The sequence below is a fragment of the Meles meles genome, chromosome 13 (genome assembly GCF_922984935.1).
Source record: "Meles meles chromosome 13, mMelMel3.1 paternal haplotype, whole genome shotgun sequence".
Taxonomy (NCBI): Eukaryota; Metazoa; Chordata; class Mammalia; order Carnivora; family Mustelidae; genus Meles; species Meles meles.
In genome coordinates, this window is record NC_060078.1 from 58684402 (window position 1) to 58710802 (window position 26401).

The 26401-nt window shown below is 42.8% G+C and overlaps 1 protein-coding gene across 4 annotated transcripts in view; it reads left to right on the forward strand.

Annotated features, from left to right (window-relative positions):
- Positions 1 to 26401, forward strand: part of CNNM1 (cyclin and CBS domain divalent metal cation transport mediator 1) — a 58944-nt gene that overhangs the window by 2324 nt on the left and 30219 nt on the right. For all 4 annotated transcript variants that reach the window (XM_046027809.1, XM_046027811.1, XM_046027807.1 and 1 more), the window contains exons 2-3: positions 21838 to 21981; positions 25136 to 25276. In XM_046027809.1, coding sequence (XP_045883765.1) covers positions 21838 to 21981; positions 25136 to 25276 — 285 coding nt within the window. The remainder of the gene's footprint in view (positions 1 to 21837; positions 21982 to 25135; positions 25277 to 26401) is intronic.

Genomic DNA, 26401 nt, shown 5'->3' on the forward strand with positions numbered 1-26401 from the left:
AATCTCCCAGGCAAACGAACTCCCTTGTTGGACAGCTCCAGCTGCTGATAATGTCTTTCTTACATGGAGCAGAAAGTTATGTCTCAGGAACTTCTCTCTGGGTTGTCTTTCTGTCCTTTGAATCACAAAGAGTAATAAGCCCCAGACTCCTCTAGTGGTTCTTTTCCCTTATTTAACATTCCCAGTACCTAGGTTGAATTAAAAATTGACCCAGCTTAAAAACTGATTAAGGCAGCGAGGTCCTTGTACTTCTGGGAACCCGGGTCCCCTAAGGAAGGGTTGATCTGAATGAGAGCAAATAGTCTGGTAAAGGGAACCACTAGAAAATCTGCATATACAAATGAATGGGGTTTCTTTCAGAGTAGTCACCACTCTACCCCTGTCATGTCTATAGCATGTTTACTACTGTCTGGGGTTTGCCTTCAGAAACTGTCTTCTGGAGCTGAGTACAATTCACTCAAGAAAAATCAGCCTGTATTCTTTAGGCTCGATCTTTTTGGGATTACACAGTTTGACTGGTTCTCCTAGTTACCCAGAAGGACACTTGATTGTTTTTGAAAATCAAATCTACCTTCAAGAGTCACCACTGAGTGCAGAAGACTATCTTACAGACCCTGAAAACAATTCCAGGAATGAGTTGAGAACAGTGACATGGTTAGAGTAAGTGTAGAACCTTCTAGAATGACCACTTTGAAGGAGGCATTCATCTGTACATATGAGTTAGCATGTTTAGTTAAAAAAAAAAAAAAAATCAATCCCCTGATTTTAGAATCAAGCTTCAAATGTAGATTCCCTGTGGTTAGCAGGAATCACATTTGGCATATCTTTTTTAAAGTTTTTGTTTTGTTTTTTTTTTTTGAGAGACAGGGATCACAAGTAAGTGGAGAGGCAGGCAGAGGGAAAGGAGGAAGCAGGCTCCCCGCTGAGCAGAGGACCCAATGCGGGGCTTGATCCCAGGACCCTGGGACCATGCCCCGAGCTGAAGGCAGAGGCCTTAACCCACTGAGCCACCCAGGTGCCCCACATTTGGCATATCTTGACATATCTTTTTATCAAAAATTCAGTCTCATTACTTTATCATCACAGGTGCTCTTTAGGACTTTCATACAATAAGAAAACTTGGGTCTTCCTCCTGCCACAATTTTTTTAGACAAATAATATTGTGTTAAGTATCAAAGTATAGCCTGAAGGGGGAGAGGGTGTTGAAAACCTATTTTCAGTCAAAGCTGTAGACTTCCTGTTGGTATCATGAGAAGGGGAGGGAAATGTGTACATATTACAGCTGTTTTAGCCCAATCTAGGCTACTATTTCACCCTCTTTATCTGTCTCCCCCAAGTCCTTGCATGACTCATTCTTACTGTACCCTTAGGTTCATTCATCCACTCTTAGAATTATTCTTACATATATTAAGACTCCTAAAGAAAGAAGTCTTGGATCTGGGCATAAAAACTGTGCAAATCTATATATTAATTTGCAAGAACTACCATAACAAATCCCGTAATCTGAGCGGCTTAAACAACGTAAATTTATTTCCTCATAGTTCTAGAATCTGGAAGTCCAAGATCAAGGTGTGGGCAGGTTTGGTTTCTTCTGAGGACTCTCTTTTTGTGTTCTATCAGCAGTTAGTTTGTACTTAGATTGCTAAAGAGAAGCTGGGAATTACAGTGCACACCATGCCAATGAAGAGATTTCCACGTCTCTTCAGAGCCTTGCTCCTTACTCACGGTGAGCTACTGAAACCAGCAGCATGGGCTTCACCTCGGACCTTGGTAGACATGTAGAATTTCCTACCTCATTTTAAATCCACTGAATGAAAATCTGCACTTTAATAAGCCCCCAGGTGACTCATGTGTACATTAAAGTCTGAGAAGCACTGCCTCCAGAGAACCCTTATTAATAGTGATTGGTAGATTTACTTAGAATAAATACAAGGAATAAGTATCAAGTTGAGTGTTCTCTGGCTTCATGCCATAATAACACGGTCATTTGCTTAACACAGTCATTTGCTAAACACGTGTTTGCACCATAGATTAGGAAAGGAAAGCTGCATTGAGCTACTTTTCTTTACCCTTAAAGTAAGTCATAAAAGCCCTTCTGTTTCCCTCACTTCTTTGCATCTCAAGTAACTTAACTAAGCAAACCCCTTAGGAGGTAGGGGAGGAAAATGACAAATAGGAACAACAATTACCATTAATTGAGCCGACAGCTCTGATAGGCACCCTGCCAGACCCTTGACATACTTAGAATGACCTTCCTGGGTGGGCATTATCAACTCCATTTTATACTAAAAGAAGAAACTAAAGCTTAGTTCCATTACTTGACTTAGTCAACTCCACACAGTTGAGAACTGAATTGTGATTTGACCTAGATCGGCAGGACCCCAGAATCTGTTCTTTTTCCCACTACACCAGTCACATTCCATCCTCCACCCCACAGGCTTCAAAGGTAGCCTTTCACCTCTGGCTTGCTGCCTCTGGCTGAAAACCTCTAGTTTTCATAGATTAAAAATGGAGCTTTTATAATTACAGTGATTGCTAACTTGTAAATCGCATTTTACAAAACATTTCTACTTATCTTCTCTTATCTGATCCATAAAACAACTCTGCAGTTACAGATGAGGACCCCAAGACCCAGAAAGGTCGCTTGGCCTATCTAAGACCATCACCTAGCTAGTATTCCAAGGCCCAGATTCAAATCCAGGTCATGTGACTCCAAAGGTCTTATCCTTATGGGATTTTTCCACTATACTTCTTATGAGCTCCAGGTCTTTAGAAATGGGGAAAAGGAAAAAGATCTTTCTAGCTAGCATGCTAGCTTTACTAAAAGGAACAATATTTCTCCCCACTGGACTGTGAGCTCCTAAAAGGCAGACAATGAATCTTACTTATTTTGTATTCTCAGAACAAGCACAGTGGCCATCAATGCAAGGGGGACAAATAGAATATTTATTGAATGAATGGTTTTAAGTAGCTAATTTCTGCTGTAATTTTTGTTTGAGTAAGATGAACCCAAAGTATAGGATAATTAGTGTTGTTCCATTGACCATAACCAACCTCTCCTTTTCCCAGATTCTCTACCCCAGTCAGTGGCACCACTGCCCCTCCAGTCTCCCAGGTGAGAAAACCCCCCTTCACCCCTCACCCTCATCCTACTAATCACTGTCTTAGTCTGCTTGGGCTGACATAACAAAATACCATGGACTAGCCCACGTAAACAGACATTTATTTTCTCACAATTCTGGAGGCCAGAAGTCCAAGGTCAAGGTTCCACCCATTCGCTTTTCTGTGAGAGCTCTCTTCCTGTCTTATCACTACATCATATGGCATTTCCCTCAGTACATGTCTATAGAGAGTGCAAGTTCTGGTCTCTCTTCCTCTTACAAAGACAGCAATCCTCTTGGTTTAGGGCCCCACCCTTATGATCTTATCTAACTTAAATTACTTCCTTAGACATCCCACTGGGGAGGGGGGTTAGTGCTTCAACATATGAATTTGGGATGGGGGAGAGAGACATTCAGTCCATAACAATCACCAAAGTCTGCCAAAAATTTGCCAAAATTGCATCTAAAATATTTCTTGAATCTCTATATGATAGAGTCCACTAATCTTTCACTTAGGTGAGTCATGGAGTTTATTCAAGAAATAGTTACTGTGTACCTATTGTTTAGGCACGGCAGAGAACATACAATGGTCCTCCCTGTCTGCACAGAGCTTTCATTCCAGTGGGAGAGACTAAAATTAAACAGATGAGATAGTGATTAAGAACAGAAGCTTTGCTGCCAGACTGTCCGAACTGCATGCTGGTCTTGGGACAGTTACTTAACTGTCTGTTTTGTTAATTGTAAAATGAGGATAATAATGGTATTTACTCATAGGGTTGGTTGAAATAATAAGATACTATTGCATTATACTGCTTATTTAGTAATTGTCATTATAAATGCTAAATAAACATTCGCTAAGATTCTTAAATATAAACACAAACCTATTACTCTTGTGCAAATGCCTCCTAAGAAATTTCACTTCATCCAAATTTTGTCTCCCTCAAATCTGTCCTCTCCCTTGCCACTAAAATAATCTCTGGTGACGTCATCCCCTGCTTAAAACCCTTCTGCACTCCCCACACTGCCTGCAGGATAAAGTCTAAGCTGTGCTCTCCTGACCTGCTCCCTGCCCTCCCCTCCAGGCTTATCCCTCACCACTTCCTACCACAGTTGGGGCAACATTGAATTTCAGGGCCATACTGCTATTGCTTGTCTTTGTCCCTTTACTGTTTCTTGCCTTTGTCCTTTTCCTCAGGCCATACTCTTTGTATGGCCTCAGGCCATACTCTTTTGCCTGATTAGTCCCTACTCCAGCTCCTCCTCTAACACTCAGCACTGGGGCCACCTCCTCTGGGAAGCTATTCCTGTAAACCCCAGTTTGAGCCAACGTAATTGTCCCATATCTCTCTTATTGAATTAACAGGTTGCATGATTGGTTTTTGCTTATTAGTGCTACTCACCCACATAATGAGCCAAGACTATCTTATCTGTCTTTGTAGCTGTAGCACCTAACAATGGATAGAGCCCTTGTTAAGTTTTCAGTAATGTTTGCTGAATGACTAAATGAATAACTGAAGAAGTTAAACTTTAACAGAAAGGATCTGAACAGATTTGTAGTAAATGCATCATTAATGATCTCAGCCAATCATTGTGGACCATGTAGGACAAAGGCAAATTTTAAGTGTTAGAAGAAAAGTGTTGCATATATGGTTTCTCTACTTTTTTAGGTATATCTATTCATTGTAACAATTATTTGTCCCTTATCATGTTGAAAGCAATGTGCTAAGAGTTGGATGTATGAGATACAGTCCCTGCTCCCAAAGAGCCTACAGCCTGATAGAAGAATGTTCCCCCTTTGAAAAGCTAGGAGGCAGGCTGGACTCACCTTTCTCCACCCCTACCCCCCACTTCAATAACATTACAGTTTACAAGTCATGTTTGAGCATGGAGCATGTGGATAAGACAGACCTGTATATAAATCATTAAAACAAAAGTGATAAATAGAAATATAAAAATGCAATGAGAACATGGAGAAGAGAGTGACTATGGTTAGGTTTTTTGGCTTTTATAAAATTTTTACAGAAGTTTGTAAGTTTCTATACTACATTACAACTTACAAAAAACATTTGTAAGTTTTCATTACAGAAAACTGAAAAATACAGAACGGTAGACAAAGCATGGAAATCACCTGAAGGTAATCACCCCACTATCCAGAAGTAATAACTCCTAATATTTTGTCATATTAAAAAATATAGCACCCATAGTAACAACCTTAATCAAATTCTTAAAAAGAAAATAAACAGAAAAGGCCCTGGTCTTGCCTTCCTCCATTAATAAAATATCCCATTCTAATCCCAAGAGTGATTTTTTTTTTATATGATAATAATTATTTTCACTGTAGTCTCCTTGGGAGTGAGACCCATAATTTGGGAAGACTAATTTATCAAATGGAGCCCTAAAGATTTGTCGAACTTAATTTCTACAGTTTACTCCGTTTATTGGATTATTTTTAGGAGAAAACCAACCCTATGCAGAGAACAGGGAGAAGAAATAAAGCTTAGGTCTGAAGCCAATGGCCTCTGGGTACTATTGCTCCAATATTTAACAGTTAAATAAATTGGCTTTGCCAGGTTAGTAACACCATCTTCCTAAACAAAAGACCTCATCATGCACATAATGTTGGGTTATTCTGTCTATAGACCAGCATGGCTATAAGATAGCTTATTGCAGTTTTCATACTCAGTCTGCTCATTCATTGATTCCTTCATTTATTCAGTAAATATTTAACTCCTGCTTTAGACCAGGCACTGTACTAGGCCTTGGGAATACAGTGGTGAATGAGACAAACAGAGTGGAGCTGAAAAGGTATCTTCTTCAATCTTTGGTTCTACTTCATGTGATCTGTTGCTTAAAAGCCATCCAGCTTGCCAATAAGTGCTCCTGGCACAGACACACAATGTAACATTTTCACTGAGGAATAATCTGGTTGAAATGTCAGGGTTTTGCTTTATCACTCCAAATTCTGGTGTGATATTTTAGCAGGAAGAATAATCATCCTGTTGCTTAATTCTATAAAAAGCTGCCAAAACATTAGTGCTACATTTTTTGTCTTTTGTGAAAGAAAATGAAAAATTATTTCCACTCAAAGTTCTATTTCACTGATTTAATTAGATGTAATGTGTTTAAAAACGTTAAACGTGGCTCCCTAATAATTAGTCCATGTTAGAATGTTTACCTTCTAAACAGTATTTAGATTAAACAGTAAACAAAGCATAGCCCATCGTGTACAGGGAGGCAGAATAAAAATGAACATGGAGGGGCACCTGGGTGGCTCAGTTGGTTAAGCCTCTGCCTTCAGCTCAGGTCATGATCTCAGGGTCCTGGGATCGAGCCCCACATCAGGCTCTCTGCTCAGCAGGGAGCCTGCTTCCCCCTTTCCTTCTGCCTGCTTCTCTGCCTACTTGTGATCTCTCTTTCTGTCAAATAAATAACTAAAATCTTTTCAAAAAAAAAAAAAATGAACATGGAAAAGTAGAAATTATTAAATATCAAGGCATTAAACTGCCACTTTATTTTTCTTTCTTTAGACATTTCTATTATGATTGTTGTAATACTGTTCTGAAATAATTTTCTTTTTCTCAGTCTGGCAAAAGAAATACAGGTAACAATAGAATCTGAGGTGGAAGGGGCACTGAAAAACCTGACAGAGAATCTAATTCACATTTTCATTTTTAGATTTAGTTATCTTTTCAGGACAGAACAGCCTTCATTGTCAGACTTTTTATCTAATCTAAATCCCACAGGCTGCAGTTAAATTCCATTGCCTCCTTTTATCATCCTTGGTGAGTCCTCTCTTATTTGAAGAATATAGTAGCTTACCTCAATTACATTTTTTAACAATCAGATACATTTGGTTGTTTTTGGACCCCTTAAAGCATTTGGGTTTCAAGGCAGGGGGTGGTATCTGTAGATGATCCTAATACTTTCTTAAACTGGTTTACATCTAGGCCCAGTTTGGGGGTCCCTAGACCTTCCATAACATCTCTTCCAATTCTCTTTATTTTCTGCTGTCTGTTCCTTTTCAAACTGGGATTCTTCTCAATTCATTCTTCTTTCCTTTCTTTCTCTCTCCTCCCTCTCCCCTCTCCATCCATCCCCCACCCCCACCCTCTCTTCCTCCTTCCCTCCCTTCGTTCCTTCCTTCCAAATGACATTATTCTGTGTCAGGCCTCTTGCCCTCCTGGTGCTTGCCATGTAGTAGAAAGTTCTACATTAACCAATAAATAATTATAAGTGGTAATAAGTGATTTGAAGAAAAGGTAGAGGGAGCCATGAGAGCATATAACAGGGGCCCTGACTTGGTCTTGTGGGTAAGGATAGATTCCTCCTCCTCCCCAAGTGATATTTGAGCTGAATCTTAAAGGGTAGCAAGAAGGAGTTTCCCAGAAGAAGAGCTTTCCAGGGGAAGGGAGCAGACATGCAAAGCTTTGAGGAAAGGGGGCCAGTATGGGTGTCATGTGGGTTCCCTGGCCATTTTACATCCAGTAGGGAAAGTGCCATCTAGGCCAGCCAACTTTCCCTCTACACCTAGTGATTGTGTGGGCAGCTGAGTTCAGGAACTTTCACTGAGTGCATAGCTACTATGCACTCCCATCTCTGGGAAATGGATGCGGATAAATTATGGAAAAGAGCCTGCCCTCCGGGAGCCTGAAAGCAGGAAGGGCCTTGATGGAAAGGGCTCTGAGCAGCCCGGTGGACAGGCAAGTGCATCCAGACAGACATCTGTGGGGAAGGCCCAAGGGAGAAATTCCCTAGAAGGATCTGGGAAAACTTCTCTGAGGAAGTGAGAGGAGAAGGATTCTGACAAATTATGAAAGGAGACTGAACGAGAAGAATAAAGGCAGAAAGGAAGCCAATGCCAGCCACACTTGAATGCTGGCAAGGCAATGATCTTCACGCTGCTTTTCTTCCAGCAAAATAGGGAACTAGGCAGAATGAGATATTTGTCAAACAATTTCTGTTCTCTCCAAAGGCCAAAGCTATATATTTTAACCATTTTTGGTGGTGGTATTTCTAAAATGTTTTATGCCCATTCCTGCCTTCCTTAGGAAAGGATCCTAAATATAACTTAATCTTTTTTGTGATGACGCAGGAGGGTGGTCATGAGAATGTAGTTATTTTATGCTGTGTTACCAAGCCATTTGTTGTCTACTTTATTTTTTTCTGTCCTCTGGTTATCAGCTGCTAGTTCTCTCTGAATCGGCCTGAGCAAGCCCCTCCCCCCACCTCACTCATCACAAAACCACTCTTTTCTGTGTGTCTTTCGCAGCCTCTACTGAACACTGAACTGAGAAATCAAGTAAATATGCATGTTGGGAATTGTGTCTGGTATACAATAAGCTTCAATAAATATTTGGTGAATAAATGATTAATTAGGCTTTGATGGGGAGCCTAGGGCACGGGCTGGGTGTATGGACCTGGTAGTTCCTTCTGGGACCAGATTTAGAGCTGTGCAAATTCAGATCTCCAGATAATGGGTTGTTACTCTGCTATTTTTGCAGTGTTGCTTAGCAAGCCAAATTGCCAACTAGCTCAGATCCTAGTGATTAACAACTATTTTTTCATGCCCTGGTGATACTGGTTACCATGGTGTTCTGGGTGACACAGTTGGCTTTTCAATAACTGCCTTTTAGTGGCTCAAGAAATTTTTTTATGAGGTGTGTATTGATTATTCTTTTTTGGGGTAAAGTAGAACAAGGTCATTACTACAAAGTAGAGCTTTTTTTTTTTTTTTTAAGATTTTATTTATTTATTTGACAGAGAGAGATCACAAGTAGGCAGAGAGGCAGGCAGAGGGGGGCGGGAAGCAGGCTCCCCGCTGAGCAGAGAAGCCCCATACGGGGCTCTATCCCAGGACCCTGGGATCATGACCTGAGCCAAAGGCAGAGGCTTTAACCCACTGAGCCACCCAGGCACCCTGAGCGTTTTTTTTTAATAGAGAAAAGGACTGTTTTGTTTTCCCAAATCAAGGTGGTGGCTACAGGACTGGTAAGTAGGGTAACATTTTTGTGTTTCTCTTCCTGATTTGATACAAAGTAATTTGATTGGATTGTATTGATTTGATTGTGTCAAGTCATCTTTTTCTCATCTTATTCCAACAGAATTCTTTAATACTAAGAAATAAACATTAGGAGTTCACAACCCTTTGTAAACACAAGAGGCTATAACTGTGAGCCCTGTTAAAATTCTGGTGTATCATCACCAAGAATCATCCTATAAAACCAAACTGTTTTAATGTAGCCCATAAGTGTTTAGACTTCTAAAAGTAGAGAATTTTAGGGGTGCCTGGGTGGCTCAGTTGGTTAAGTATCTGACTCTTGACTTCTGCTCAGGTCATGATCTCAGGTGTGGAGCCTGCCTAAGATTCTCTCTCTCTCCCTCTGCACCTCCCCGCCCCCAAAGTAGAGAATTTTGCCAGAAAAGACAAATAATAAAAATAGCAATAATAATCCCTTATAGTTAATCTTTACATTTGCAAAGAACTTCCCCAAACAGTTAACTCATTTTGTACCACCATGCGTGTGAAGTCAGTAGCATTTTTTTCCCTTATCGTATATGAGGCACCTGCAATCTGGAGACATGAGTGTCCTGCTCAATGTTAGTGACTGAGGCAGAATCAGAAGCCACATCTGTGACTTGCTGCCTCAGGCCATGGAGCCACAGACCAAGTCCTGGACACGTGGGCTCAGATCCCAGCTTCTTTGTTTACTAGTTGTGTACTAGGGCAGGTGATTCTACCACTCTGACTGAGGCTTATCTCCCTTCCCCAAGTGGGAATAATGATACTATATTTTACGTTTACTGCAAAGGCTAACGATAATGCCTGTATACTATACCACATTCAGGACACTCCACCATTTGCCTCCTACCTTACTGATCTAATGACAACCTATTGTATCTAGTTAATCATTTAGTATACCAAGTGCATTCTCTGATCCACCCCATGTAAATGTGACTGGACATAATGAACAGAAGTGAGAGCTATTTACTTTGGACAGTGACTATTTCTGAGTCTCCATTTTCTCATTTTTATCTTAGTAGTAACAATCCCCATGTGGCAGAGATATGATGAAGACTAGAGGTTAATGTGTGCACCAATAGGTATGGCAGTTACTCCTAGGACAAAAACTGGAAAATGGGGTGAGTGTTGACCTGGGCTCACAGGAGTCAGCTTGGTTCAGATCAGAAACGGGGAGAATGCTGGAGTAGCTGTCGGCTATCTTTTCCAGAATGAGAACTGTCAAAAGGATGGGTTTTAAGGTCACCTCCAGAGTCTGGCTTACTTAAATAGAGCCCCTGAGTGCCACATCTCTCTCCTCCCTGGGACTAGCCTAGTTTGGCCAGAGCCTCTAGACTGGCCCAGAACCGTATGCTCTTTAGACAACTTAGGTGAGGCCTATTTGCCTTTCAGTGTCTTTCCTCGTGTCTGAGGTTGGTTCATGGCCTGCAAAAGTCACCATCAGTCAAAGCTTAGCCAGATCACTCTGGGTCATCACAGCGATTTTTTAAAGCTGATCCTGGTTATGTTTAGCCTGAACCTAGAGAGAGACAAACTAGCCCCACGGGCTGCCTCTAAGACCAGCTCTGAGTCTGAGAAGCCTGAAGCTCAAGGATCCGGTCTCGTTTAGTTGTCTTGAAGCTTTCCCCAAACCCCAGGTGGGTGGGTCCTATTCAGTTCCCTGAGTTCAAATAGTGGGTCTATGACTTATTAGCTGAGTATCCTTGGACCATTTATTGTTTGGGGAACAAACACAATCCATTTTGGTAGAGTAGTGGGAAAGAAGGCAAGGTATATACCGAAAAAACCATGGAGGCCTTTAATGATAGTGAGAAGACTTCAGAAATGATCCTTCCTGGTAACTGGTACATGTTACTGAAATGGGGAATAAGCTCATGAATGCTGTTTGGGGACAATCAGTCTGGTTTTGGTGGATAGAATGGATTGGAGCTGGAGAGACCAAAAGGAGGACTGGTTAGGATATTAGCGCAATTGTCCAAGATGTGATAAGGACATGGAAATTAAGGACTGCACTTGCAACTGGAATGGAGAAAACCTCTAAGATTTCATTACTTTCTAGACATTCCTTCTCAGGCTCCTTTACTGGTTCCTCCTACATCATATTCACTGATATATCCTCAAGCACTTGGAGCAGGGCCTACCCATATCAGATGCTCAAGTATTTGTTGCATAAATGTTCTATGACCTCTAAATTTTGGAACACCCCAGGGCTCAGAAATGGATCTCTTTGTCTAGTCTCCCCCCATGATTATTTTATTCATTCTCCCAAAGTTATAATCAACTCTGGACTTATATTCCCAGCTTGTACTTGATATTCCACTTAGAGGTCTGAAAGGCATCCCAAACTTAAACTGTCCAAAACTGAGCTTCTGCTATGGGTGCCAAACTGACTCCTCATGTAATATTTCCAAACTCTGTAAATTGCAGTTTCATTCTTGTTGCTACTTGGGCCCAAACTTCTCTTTGCTCTTGTCCCACATCCAGTCCCTCATGTAGGCTCTGCTTTCAACAGGTCTAGAGAGCCTGCTTACATCTCACCACTTCTCCTGCTATCTCCCATCCAAGCCACCATCCATCTCTCACTTAAATGACTGCCAGAGCTTCATATGAGGTCTCTGTGCTTCCTTCCACCTCTGCTCACTTTGTATCCATTCTTAAGACAACAGCTAGAAAGAGTCTTTTAAAACACAAGTCAGATCACATCACTCTTTTGTCAAAAAACAAACATACACACACACACACAGACATGCACACAAGAAACTGTACAATGGCTTCATCTCGCTCAAAGAACAAAGTCCTAACAAAGGCCTTCCAGGCTTTTTCACACATGCACCAACCACCTCTTACTTGCCTGATCTTGACTCTTACTACTGTCTTCTCCCACACCCAGCAGCCACCCTCCTGGCATCCTTGCTATTCCTCAAGCACACCAGTAATACTAAGGACCTTTGCTTCTTGTTCTGTTGCAAAAGTTGTCCCTGAGATACCCACAGGGACCCCCACCCCACTGCCTTCAGATCTTTACTCAAATACCACCTTCTCGGGGAGTTCACCCCTGCCCTCCCTTACCTAAAATTGTAACATTCACACACTTCCTCATTGCCTTTTCCTCTTAGAACTATGATGCAGATTTTACATATTTATCTGGCTTATTATTTCTCCCCCAAGTTACTAGAATGTAAGCTACAGAAGGGAAATGATTTTGTCCATTGTGTTTATTGCTGAATTTCTAGAACAGTGCTTGGTACATAGTAGGCACTTAATAAATACTTGTTGATAAAATGAAGGAAGAAAAGAGGAATTGCAAGCATGTGGGGATTTTGTTTCCTAATAGGAACAAAGGAAAAGAAAGTAAAAAGTAACTCCTGAGTGATGACCCTGGGTAACTAGAAGGTTGATAGTGCCACTTACTATAGTGAAGGGGCAAGAAGAACGAGGATAGCGGCCCTTGAAAATCATGTGATCCTATTGTGATAAGTGATTTTGACAAGACAAGGAGACTACTCAGGCAAAATGTTTAAAACAGGATGGGAGAGGAGTGCCTGGGTGGCTCAGTCGTTAAGCATCTGCCTTCAGCTCAGGTTCATGATCTGGATTGAGCACCACATCAGGCTCCCTGCTCAACAGGGAGCCTGCTTTTCCTTTCTCACTCCTCCTACTTATATCCCCTCTCTTGCTGTCTCTCTGTCTTTCATATAAATAAATAAGATCTATTAAAAAAAAAAACAAACCAGGATGGGAGGTCAAACTAGACACTGATGCTGGCATATAAATTTAGTCCTCAGGGGCGAGGTAGGGGTGATATTTAAAGTGATGGGCTCTGCTGGGATCTGTAATCAAGAAGAGGGGAGCAAAGGATCAAGAACTGGAGAAGAGGCTCTTAACTGTGCAGTAGAGACACCTGAAGAAGCTTTAAACATCCCAGTGCCTGGACTGTACCCCAGGCCAGTTAGACCAGAACTTCCGCAAGTGGCACACAGGTAATCAACAGGTTTTTTTTTTTTTAATATTTATTTGACAGAGAGAAATCACAACTAGGCAGAGAGGCAGGCAGAGAGAGAGGAGGAAGCAGGCTCCCTGTGGAGCAGAGAGCCGGATGTGGGGCTCGATCCCAGGACCCTGAGATCATGACCTGAGTCGAAGGCAGAGGCTTTAACCCACTGAGCCACCCAGGCGCCCCTAATCAACAGGTTTTAAAGCTCCCCAGGTGACTCCCACTTGCAGCCATGGTTGAGAATCTGAGCTGGAGCCTTTGAGCTATATTTACCTTTAGGTGAGGTTGAAGGAATCCACAGTGGAAACAGAAGCATGTCAGTGGTAAGGGTGGGAAGAAAACCAGGGTCCTGACCAGTTCTTCTCAGACCCAAATGTGCATAAGAACCACCTGGAAATCCTGAGGACATGCAGATTCTGACTCAGATGGCAGGGATGGGGCTGAGCTGCCACGGCTCTCACGAGCCTCCCAGTAATGCCAAGTCTTCGTCCGTGGGCTCTACATGGAGTAGCAGGTGTCAGAAGTAGTGCTTCTCAAACTGCAGTGTGCGTAAGAGTCACGTGGGATATCACTGAAACAGCTGTCTGGGCCGCACCTCCCCACCAAGTCCTGATTCTGTATGTCAGAGGTGGCACCTGAGAACCAGCATTTTGAACAAGTGCCCAGGTGAGGTTCAGTGCTGCTGCTCCCAGGAACACACTAGAGTTCAGACACTCCAGGGTAGAGGGCTCCCAAGACCAAAGAAAGAAGAGGCACTCAGCGCTGCATACTAAATGAGTAAGAGATGTTGCAGGGACACCAGGGAGAATAAAAAGATAGCAAATGTCAATGTATTTTACAAGGTGAAGGTCATAAGAGAGGCAAAGCCCATAAAACCATAAAATGATTTCTGCTTTCCTTAGTTCTCTGTTTCCAAGCAATTATGCTTTTGTCTTAGCTTCTAAATTTTATCTTGGGAACAGTTACCTTAGCTAAGTGCATGTAGCTATTTTTGAAAGAGAAAGGAAGCAAATCAATTATTTGCCCTCTTTTTTTTTTTTCAAGGCATATGCTAACAGAGGCCTTAGGAGGTCTTCTCTGTGATGTGCCTAAACCATCTAGATGTATATTTATTAAAAACCCTTAAGGAATATTTCCACTTCTTCCAACACTGAAATATAGTTGTGGTATTGCCACCTCTTACTGACTTTCTGTCTCTTTAAAGCAAGGTTTCTAAACTCAGAACTGTTGATATTCCTTGTTGTGGGGCTGTCTTGGGCATTGTAGGATGCTCTAACATATCCCATTAGATTGCAGTAGCATTCCCCACCCCAAGTGTGAAAACCCAAATTTGTCTCCAGGCATTGTCAAATGTCCCCTGGTTGGAGGGGTGGGGGGGCAGTGAATCAACCCAGTTGAGAACCATTGCTTTAAAAGCAATGCTTGAAAACCTAGTTGTCCTTCTAAGAAATGTGACGTGCAGTTTGGGTGTGTTGATGCCTGTGGTGATGAGATAGGCTACTTCCAGAAACCAGTACTAGAACCATACTTTGGATTTGGGGGACAAGAGAAGTGACTGGTTTGATTTTCAGTAGTGGGAAATTTTATTGATCTGAGTGAGACACACCAAGAACCTAACCAATAGTGCAGTACCTCAAGCTTGTCTCAGAGGTGATTGGTACAAAAGCTGTAAGAAACCCCTTTTCAAGCGCAGCATTAAACAGTCAACACTCACTCTCTGCCCAGTGTCAAACCAAATGCCATAACCACCACCACATATGAGAGAGCACACACATCAGTTTGCTACTCTAGCTACCCTTTGTTCCAGGAGGTTCTTTTCTGTCTTAAGTACTTAGCATCTGGCAACTTAAACCAGGTGCACCAAAGGGACCAGGATTTTACTAGACATCTCAGTGCTTGTTTTTCTTCCTCATTAGTAAGTCATCCAACAAATAACCAGAGTGCTAGAGACTACCCATAAACCAGTGGTTTTCAAACTTTAGCCTGCATCTAAACTAGCTGTTGAGCTTATTAAATCACAGATCACTGGGCACAACCCCTGAGATTCTGATTTACTAGGGGTGGGGTGGGCCCTGAGAATTAGCATTTCTAACGAGTTCTCTAGTGATGTTGATGCTGCTGGTCCAGGGAGCACACTTTGAGAACCATGACTATATACCAACTAGTAGTTCTCAGCCTTGGCTGAGAATTAGCATCCCCTGGGGAATGTTCTAAACTATTGATGCCATGGGCCCACCCCAAATGGTTGACATCAGGATCTCTGGGTGTGGGATCCAGTCTTAATTTTTTTTTAAAGATTTTATTTATTTATTTGATAGAGATCACAAGTAGTCAGAGAGGCAAGCAGAGAGAGAGGAGGAAGCAGGCTCCCTGCCGAGCAGAGAGCCCGATGTGGGGCTCGATCCCAGGACCCTGAGACCATGGCCCAAGCCGAAGGCAGAGGCTTTAACCCACCGAGCCACCCAGGCGCCCCGGGATCCAGTCTTTAGAACATCAAAGCTTCTCAGATGATCCTACGGTACCTCCAGTGTTGTCAACCATTGAACTAGTGAAATGCATTCCAAGGTCTTGCCCTTAGAGGGTCTTATGTTTAATGGAGGGCTATAATATGACTTAATCCCAGATAGCTGTGACTGACCCCATTGACTGAATTCCAATCAAAACCATCCTAATGCTGTGGTCCAAGCAAAACTCTGGCCATAGGAATGTCTTCTCTACTTTGTGTCTCAGTAGGGTGTGGACAGCATTAAAGTTAGAGACTCTAAATCAGAGGCTGAGAGAAATTAGTCCAGGCTGGAGAGAAGCAAACCGAGGCTTAAGGAGCTCACCACTGCTAGATGCCAGGAAAGGCATGTTGGCAAGTCAAACCATCAGGACAGAGTTGGGGGCCTCTGCTGAGACTGGACACCAGGAACATGGCAGGGATTCAAGCCAGAGGACAGAGTGTCTATAGATACCAGTTCAAAAGTAGAACACCAATAAACCCAGAATAAAATATACTCTTTACAACAGAGACAAATGTAGCCTTAACTTTTAGAAAGTACATTGCCATAAAATCCTCTGTGTCTGTATTGTTCAACTCAGCTCCCAAATTTCCCAACTGTTGGTGTTCAGTGCCACAGTAGTGTGGTCCAGGGACATAGTACCTCATAAAGCAGTAGCATTCACAAGTTTTCTATGTAAAACATTACCTCTTGCCTTATTATGTCTTAAAGAGATCTTTGTTCTTAGATTCTTTCTTCCCGGCTGCGACAAACCCTCATCCCTGCTTGCCTTCTCCACCACCACAGAAATTGACAAGATGGTGACCTCTCCCCCATTCCTATTCTCCTGATGGCCACACCTCTGTCTGCTTTTGGTCTCTGTCACATCTGAGCACAAAATGACAAGTGCTCTAAACTAGCATTTGACCAGCATCACCACCTGTGTCCAAACCAGTATTACTCTTGTATTTCAACCTATTCTCTTTTTATGAAACCAGTCCTATTTTTACTCACCCACTGACTTCCTGCTCATTCAAGCACCAGTTCTTTTTTTTTCCCAATTGGCTTTAATAACAACTTTATTGAGATAAAATTCCAATACCATAAAATTCACCCTTTTAAGGTATACAATTCAGTGGGCCGTCAATTGTGCAACCATCACTATCCAATTCTAGAACATTTCATCACTCCAAAAGAAACCCCACAGTTTTTCCCCATCCCCTTCTTCCCTTAGCTCCTGGCAATCACTAATCTACATTCTTTCTGTATAGATTAGCCTATTCTGGACATTTCATATAAATGGAATCATATAAGGTGTGTCTTCTTGGGTCTAGCTTCTTTCATTCAGTATAATGTTTTCAAAGTTTGTCTGTGTTGTAGCATGTACCCCTACTTCATTCCCTTTTTATGGCCAGATAATATTGCATTGTCTGGATATACCACGTATTATTCATCCTTTCATCAGTTGATGCCCTTTTGAATTGTTTTGACGGTTTAACTATTAAGAATAATATGAACCTAAAAAAAAAAACTAATATGAACCTTTCTGTACACATTTTGGGGAGGACATATGCTTTCGGTTTGCATGGGTGTTTACCGAAGTATGGGTATACACCCATATATGGATTCGGTAGAATTGCTGAATCATATGATAAATTACGTTTCATATTTTGAGAAACCACCAAACTTTTCCAAAGCAGGTAATTCATTTTATAATCCCACCAACAATGTCTAAGGGTTCCAGTTTATCCACATTCGTATCAACATTTGTAACTAACTTTTTTATTATAGCTATTCTGGTGGGTGTGACGTGGCATCTCCTTAGGGTTTTGATTTGCATTTCCCTAATAATGAAGATGCTAAGTATCTCTTCATGTGCTTATTGGCCACTTGTATATCTTCCTCAGTAACTGTCTAGTTCCATTTTTTGCCCACTTTTTAACTGAGTTGTGTTTTTATGAGTTGTAAATTTTCTTTATATATTCTGGATACAAGCTCCCTATCAGATATAGGATTTGCTGGTAGTCCGTTAAATACATTCTCAAAGCATTCTAAAGTCCAGTTGATCTATTTTTTTCCTGGTTGCTTGTGCTTGTGGTGTCTTATAAATATAATATATGAAATATAAAAAAATATAAATATAGAAAATATAAAAAAATATTTTCTAGCCAAGGTCATAAAGATTTACTCCTATGTTTTCTTCTAAGAGTTTTATAGTTTTCACTCATATATTTAGGCATTTGATTCATTTTGTGTTAACTTTTGTGTACAGTGCGAGGTAGGCATCCAGCTTCATTCTTTTGCATATGGATATCCATTTGTCACCCACTAGCTATGGAGCTCTTACTATGGGCCATGTGCTATGCTTAGATTCTGGGGAAATGGAGGTTAAGTAGAACATAGCTGTTGCCCCTCAGAGAGCTTGCCATCATAGGAGGGGAAATCACAATAGTGTGGTGAAATTATGCCTGGCTCCTGGAGAAGATAATAGCAGAGAAGTAGCTGTGATGTTGCTGCTGCTAATAATAATAATAATAATAATAATAATAATAATAATAATGGCTATTATTGTTGTTATTAATGCCATAGAGAGATCTGTACAAAGTGCTGTGGTGGGAAGGAGTGACTATATTGTCCATGTCTCAAGACTGGCTTCACTGGGAGCCAACCCCAACCCTTTGGAGGCCTAGAGGAGTACAGGGAGATGAGTTTCTTAAAGGGCAACCTTTTTGGGAGAAGATGGACCTCAGGTCTGTGTGTCATGAGCACAGCTGGTTTCTGATGTTATGCGATTTCTGATTCCTATTTCAGTCTGTACCCAAGAAAGAACAACTTCCTTCATTTGTCTAGTAGATCTCTGCAGGCATTTGAGGAGATCAGAAAGGCTAATTGTGAATTACAAAATATTTCTAATAGATTATGTAAGTGTATTGTCTTGAATATTATACAATTAGGACTTAACATTTCTATTCCCTGGTGCTCACAGAGTGGACATCCTCAAACTGACCTTATGAAGTGTAGACCAATGGTTGATTTTCACACAGAGGGTATGCCCCTCTTTGAAGCATCGTAAAATGTTCATTTATTTAATCCCATTACATGAACTAATCTCTTAGTGGCAGAAATATGGCTTTATTATATATATTCCAAGCTCCACACTATAGAAATTATCCAATTACAGAAAATACTTTAAGAAATCACTTTTCCAAGAGTTCTGTTATACTAGTCTTTTGTCATCCGTTAGCACATGTTAGCAGGAAAGTGAGAACAGGTGCCATAAGTTTTAGAACAATGTGTTGAGGAAAAACCCTTTAAATTGAGCACATTCTAACAATTAACATAATCTAATTTAAGCTACAAAATACAGTTGCAGTTGTTTCAAAGAAGGATCATTTTAGAACCACTGATATAGAGTTTAAATTTTAACTTAAATACATTGTATTTTATCAAAAAATAAAGGTTTTAGTGTCTGGTTTTAATATCATTTATTGTATCAACTATGGATGTTCGTTCATTTTAGTTCAGTTCATCCGGCACGTATTTGGCCTCCTGTTATATGGAGGGTACCCTATCTTAGTGTATATCCTGAAGGAGCTTATGGCCTAAGGAAGAAACATTGTCCAGTAGATCACACACACACACTGCTAGTTAGAGAAGCAGCAAATTGGGACAAATGCTCTAATGGAGTTATCACGGGTTTTGAAACACAGGCAAGGAGAGATTGGTTCAGATTCAGAATGAGGCAAATCTGGTAGGACTTTCTTGAGGATCTGGCCCCTAAGCTGGAACTTGAAGAGTGGAGATGGAGTGGGAGGTGCCGGAGGACACAAAGCCTTAGAAAGTACACACGGACAAAGTCGGGGAGGTGAAGGTAACATGGCGCACCTGGCATATTGAATGAGTAGGGGAGAACAGGGCATTTTGCCGTCTTGATAATACCAAACCCATGAGTCTCGATTTGATTCTGTGCATACTATGGACATTTTGAGGGTTTTTGAGCAGGCCAGTGGAATGATCAGACCAGTCAGGAGACAGTCAAAGGACAGGATGAAGGTGGAAAAGAAATGAGACACTATTCTTGAATGAGACAAATCCCATCTTTCCAATTAAAATTCCCGATAGGTACCTATCCTGTGATTTGAAGTATCTGATACAGAGGTTCATGTGTATAATTTTAATGGTTAATTATGCCTCCAGCAAGCTGACTACTCCTTTTATCTGATGTTTTTAGCAATGGCCAAGCTTATGATGGGTAACACTGATAAAGCTTGAACTTCCTTTTTTTTCCCTTTTTTTTTTTTTCAGGCAAGAATAACTTCTAAGTCAGTACCCTAGATTTTTCCCCTTTAATGTCTCTCACCCAAGGAAAAGAACCACCCACATTTGCATTTTAGAAATAGGAACAGGAAATGTGTCATCAGCAGATAGAAACAAACGAAGGTAAAGCAGGATTGCAGGACTGTACCGTAAGACTCAGTCCCCACTTTAGGACTGAGTCCAGTAACCTGGGTTTGCAGTCCAGCTATGCCACTTCCAGCCTATGTAACTTTAGGCATGTTACTTAACTCATTTGTGCCTCAGTCCCTTCATCTATAAAATGGGGATAATAACAGTACTTATCTCGGGTTGTTATAAGGATTAGATGAGTTGGTAAACACAAAGCCCTCCAAACAGTGCCTGACTCACTATGAGAGTTCAGTACACATTAACTATTATTATTCACCTGTTGGACAATAAAGATTCCTACCTGCCTGTGACCACTGTAGTTTACAAAGCACGTTCACGCACCCTCTAGGTCGTCTGAGCCCCACAGTGACTACGGCTATTGGTTATCCTAGTTGCCATTACTGCTCACAAACCACCCCAAAACTTACAAGCATAAAGTGACAACCATTCTATGATGCTCACAGATTCTTTGAGTAGGGAATTTGGACGAGGTCCAGCAGGACTTGCTTATCTCTACTTGGCAGCATCTGTGCCTGCAGCCGGAGAAGGCTGAAGCATCTGGGGAGGCCTCCAGTGGGTGGGGCTGGATCAGCTGAGGTTGCGGATCCACTGCCAACAGAGCTTCTCCCACTCACCTGTCTGGCAGTGTGGTGGGATGGCTGGAAGGCCAGGCTCAGCTGGAACTGTCACCTAAGCACCTAGACTTGCATGTGCCTCTCCACCGTGGCCTCAGACTTCTTGGAGCATTTCTCTAGCAGAAGCCGCATGCCTTTTGTGACCTAGCCTCAGAAGCATCCGTGCAGACACATCCCTGGCCTCTGTTGGTTAAAGCAGTCACAGGTCTGCCCAGACTCAAGGGAAGGATATATAAACCACACCTTTCAGTAGGAGGTGTATCAAAGAATTGGGGGCCAAGTTATAAAATCACCATACCGGTATTATTCCCTAATTCTAGATGAGAAAACAGAGACTCAGTAGAGGTTAAACGATTTGCCGAGGGTCAGTTGCACAGAGAGTAACTGGGATAGTTATGGGGGAAATTTGGAGGAGGAAAAAAGACTGCTAACCTACTTCTTTTGATTCCAAATTCTCATTCTTTCAACTAAATTATTCATCCTCGGGGCACCTGGGTGGCTCAGTGGGTTAAGCCTCTGCCTTCGGTTCAGGTCATGATCTCAGGGTCCTGGGATTGAGCCCCACATCAGGCTCTCTGCTCAGCAGGGAGTCTGCTTCCCCCTTCCCCTCTGCCTGCCTCTCTGCCTACTTGTGATCTCTCTGTCAAATAAAAAAATAAAGTTATTCATCCTCCTTCAGCTTAGATGTACTTGTTAATATGTGAAAGCTAAAAGAAAAAAGTTAACTGGCTCGTGTTTATTAGGTAATTAATCTCTCTAGAAAAGAAAGAGATATAAAAGTATAAGGTTTGGATGGGCCTGGGTGGCTCAGTTGGTTAAGCATCTGCCTTCGGCTCAGGTCATGATCCCAAGGTCCTGGAATAGAGCCCCATGCCCGGCTCTCTGCTCAGCATGGAGTCTGCTTCTCCCTCTCCCTCTGCCCCTCCTTCTGATTGCTCGTGTTCTCCCTTGCTCTCAAATAAGTAAATAAAATCTTTTTAAAAAAAAAGCATAAGATTTGCATTTGTAGGAGCTTATACACAAACTTCATATTTTAAGGAGGTCCTAAGATGAGTTCAGTCCCAAGATTAGCCACAGAGCAACTTTGTCTAATTTTCTCGTAAGGAAAGATTTCTAAAAATATTCCAGATCCTTAACTGGAACTTGGTTTGTTCTCTAGGAAAATCTCACCTGGCCATTGTCCAGCGGGTGAACAATGAGGGAGAAGGAGACCCCTTCTATGAGGTGATGGGAATTGTCACCCTGGAGGACATCATAGAGGAGATCATTAAGTCAGAGATCCTGGATGAAACTGACCTCTACAGTAAGTACATGGCCTTGGCTCCTGTCCAAGGTCATCCCATTTCTTCTGAGATTCTCAGAGTTGGCTTAGTTTGACATACTGTGTGAAAGGATGTTGGGACAAGCCGATGCATTGCTGAGTCAGCCTCCAAATGATAGGTGCTGGCACGGCAAGATACCCTGGCTTGAGTCACTCTGAGTCACTGAGAATATGCTAGCTAAATGTTTGTCAGGAGGGAACCTGTGGGAACCAAGCCAAGAGTGAAAAGGAGAACTCCTGGCCTTAGGATGGAAAAGGAAGTAAAAGACAGTAAATGTGCCTTGAGTGGCCACTCTGCCCTTGTTTCCCTCCCTCGCTCCACCCCGTGTTGGTTTGTTTTGGTTTTGTCTCTTCATCCATCTAAACGCAGACCCCAGCTGTCCCTGGGGTTGCCCTCACAGTCGGCCCACACCACAACACCAGCGCGGCAGGGACCAACGTGAGACTGCCCACACACAACCTAAGCCAAAGCCTTAAATACGCCCTTCTTTGACGCTACTCTTCTCCCTCATGCTTTTCCAGCCCTGCAGCCGGGTTTCTCATTCTCTCTTCCCACCCCTTCCCTCCTACCCACACCCCCTCTCAAGAACAATATGGACTCTATGCAGACAGGGACTGCTTTCTGTTACTGAGCCTTATCAAAGCTTTGCTTGCAAACATTACAAAGGCTAGCTTTGTCTGTGGGATATGAGTGTTATCTAAATCTACCAGAGTCCCTAGGCCAGGAAGTGTTTCCTCCTCTGAATTTCACTTCTTGAGACAGCAGTCCATTTTCCCTACCTCAGATAACTCATTCCATCAAGACCCCTATCCTTAGTATGCTAGAAGCAGCCATTCAAAAACCAGCTCCCAGTACAAAAAACTTCAATGCTGGAAGGCAGTGAGTGGTACAGAAAGACTGCTGTCCCTTTAGAAGAGATCAAACCCCAAAGATGGATCAGGCCCTGACAAAATACAGTAAGAGTGTCACAGTACCTGGTATTGCTCTGATATCCTGGCCAGGCCCAATTTCTTCAAACAGGGGTTAACCTCTACACCCCACCCCCATTTCCTTCTTCCCCCAACCTCAGCCCATTCTCTGATTTAGAATTCCCATCTATCTCAATAGATCTGTTGGGGAAGGCAGTCACACTACAGTGTTGATGGCTGATAGTGGTGATGGTAGTCTAAATGAGCATGCTCTCAATGAATCTTGGAGCACTGAAAAAATTTTAAAATAAATAAATAAATAAATGTGCTCCCCCTCCAGCATTTAACCACCTTAATGCTCCAAATACTCACTATTAAAATAATAGGAATGAAGAGGGAAATGAGGAATGGTTCTCCAATGAAGAAATGTTAAGTGGCATTCTGGTAGAGGAGGGAGAGGGGATATTTAGGCAAATATGTGCTATAAAGCAGAGGGCTGCTCACCCCTCTGTGAGAGCAAAAGAATTGATCCCACACATGTATCTGCTGCTGTCTTGCTGAGCAATCCTCTTTCTGAAGGAGTGGGTTAGGGCTTTCCTGCCCTTATAAGTAAGCTGCTGGTATGATTCCATAAGAGCTGTGTGAAGGCCAAGGAGCCAGGAATACTGTGTTTCTTCTCACTTGACCCTGACCCACAGGACAGCTGGGTCAGCCTCTTGCCACTGTTGCTACCTGAGCAAAAGAGGTGTTAAAGCAGCAGCTCAGAGTCCAAGATAGACCCACAAGACCTCAGTACCATAGAAGGGCACCTTCTGTCTTCTAGAGGGAAACCCAAAAAGTGGGGCTGAAGTGAGCTCCAAAACGAGAAGGAGAATACCGGGGAGGCAGATTCTAGGGGCCCAGTTCCTTGTTCCTAGGATTCATTCCCTTCAGTGTCCACTGTGTCCACTCAGTCTGCACTGAAATTCCCCCTAACCCTGTTTGTCTCCAGGCCGAGTCTAGAGAAAACCCAAATCCCTTTCTCTGCTCCCCGTAGCACTGTGAAGTAGGCAAGACGTTTCAAAATCTTTTTTTTTTAAGAGATTTTATATATATATATATTATTTATTTATTTATTTGAGAGAGAGACAGCGAGAGAGAGAACATGAGTGAGGAGAAGGTCAGAGGGAGAAGCAGACTCCTTGTGGAGCTGGGAGCCCAATGCGGGACTCGATCCCAGGACTCCAGGATCATGACCTGAGCTGGAGGCAGTTGCTTAACCAACTGAGCCACCCAGGTGCCCAAGACGTTTCAAAATCTTATTCAAAACCAAGGGAAAGCAAAAGACACCCGACCAAAGAAAACATTCCCCCTACCCGTAAGAAAATATTTTTTTAGAACAAGCTTTTAAAAAAGAAGGGAGAAAAAGTTAAATTGGAAAATGCAGATTTTCTTCATCAGTATCTCAGGACATCTAAAGTTCCCCTAGGTTCTGCCTGAGGGCCCCCGCCTAGAGAACCCAACTTTGTAAGTTACAGGGCTGTGCTCATTCCTTCTCCTTTCTTCTTCTCTAGATTTTTTCCCCAGTCCTTTGCCTGGGGCAAGGCTAGGGTTGAAGCAGGAGAATTGTGAGTGGAAGAGGAGGTGACCACCCAGGTTCCTTGGGTGACATGCCTCAGATACTGCCCAGGGCATGGTTTAAATCAGCAGGAAGAGACCTGGTGAACCCAGCTCTGGGGACAGGAGAAGGGCAAGAGGCGGAAACCTCCTGGGCTCCACCAGCTCCCCTGATGCTGAGAAGAATAGTCCCTCATACATGAATGCCATTTTGTAGGCACTTCACAGGTGGTTCTGCTCGGAGTCTCAGAATAACCACATGGGATAAGCAGAAGCATTATTGCTACTTTTGAACCTCACTGTGTAGATGAAAATGAGCACACACTCTGATGCCCAGAGAAGTTTCACAGCTGGTACGGAGGGGAGCCACCACCAGAAACCTGCCCCCAGGGGTGCCAGGCCAGCCTTTCCCCCCTTCCACTCCACACCGCCTCAGTGTAAATAGCCCTGAGACCTGGCAGCATCTCCCACCTTCTACCCCTTAGTAGCATCCTTCTGCCCCCCAGGAAAGAGAAGTCGTGAGGTTACCTACAGTTGACATGTCACAGAAATTCATAGGATCCCAAAGGATCTATCTCCCATATGACTGTGGGAAGACTGATTCTGATATCTCCACTTTGTGACCCTGCAGCTGACAACCGGAAAAAGCAGAGGGTCCCACACCGGGAGAGGAAGCGGCACGACTTCTCCCTATTCAAGCTTTCTGACTCGGAGATGAGGGTGAAGATCTCCCCCCAGCTTCTGCTGGCCACACACCGCTTCATGGCCACAGGTATGACTCTGGCCCCCACCCCCCTCCTCCGTCTCCTTCCCAGACAAGGAAAGCAGATCTGGAAGGTGAAACCCACACACCAATCACGTTCGTATCTCACAACCTAATTCCAGTGCACAGCAGAGAAGGAAAATCACTGTTCCAGGGAGGGGGAATGCTGTAGGTTGGGCCGCAGGAGACCACATACTGTTCAGCCCCAGGCCTGATCTTCTAGGACTAAAGTGAGTACAACTCAGCTCTGCTTTTCTCTCTTCTACTCAAGGAAAGAGCTAAAGAAACCACTGCTGCTCTCTTCCCTTCCTCCCCTTGCTTTCTGGCAGGAGCCTGAGGCCAAGCTCCATCTTGTTGGAGCTGGGGTGCCCCCCGAGGATTTGCTGAGGAGGGAAAGGCCTTGTCCTACCCAGCAAGGAGGCCTGGGGTCAGTACCCTCCCAGGACCAGATAGGCTTGTGAGCTACACAAGTTCTTTTTTTTTTTTTTTTAAGGTTTTATTTATTTGACAGAGAGAGAGATCATAAGTAGGCAGAGAGAGGGGGAAGCAGGCTCCCCAGTGAGCAGAGCCCAATGTGGGGCTTGATCCCAGGACCCGGGGATCATGACCTGAGCCGAAGGCAGAGGCTTTAACCCACTGAGCCACCCAGGTGCCCCAAAAAGTGACTTTCCTTTCCTTTTCTTTTCTTCTTTAAGGTTTTTAATTATTTATTTGATAGAGAGAGAGATCACAAGTAGGCAGAGAGGCAGGCAGAGAGGGGGGTGGAAGCAGGCTCCCCGCTGAGCAGAGAGCCTGATGTGGGGCTCAATCCCAGGACCCTGAGATCATGACCTGAGCCAGAGGCAGAGGCTTAACCCACTGAGCCACCCAGGCACCCCAGCTACACAGGTTCTTAAAATACAGAAGTCAGTTGTGAATCTTGGAATCTTTAGGGGAAAAAAAAGAAGATCCAAATACAAACTTCCCCTTCTTATAAAGAAGGTACTATTTGTCTTTGAACTTTCTAGTCTTCTCACCCAGGAATAAATAAGGTGCTGACTTGGAACAATAATACCCATGACTAAGTTCAATTGTCAGTTAGTCCAACATCTATTTATTGTGTTAGGAGTGCTAGGACTGTTCAAGATGCTAAGA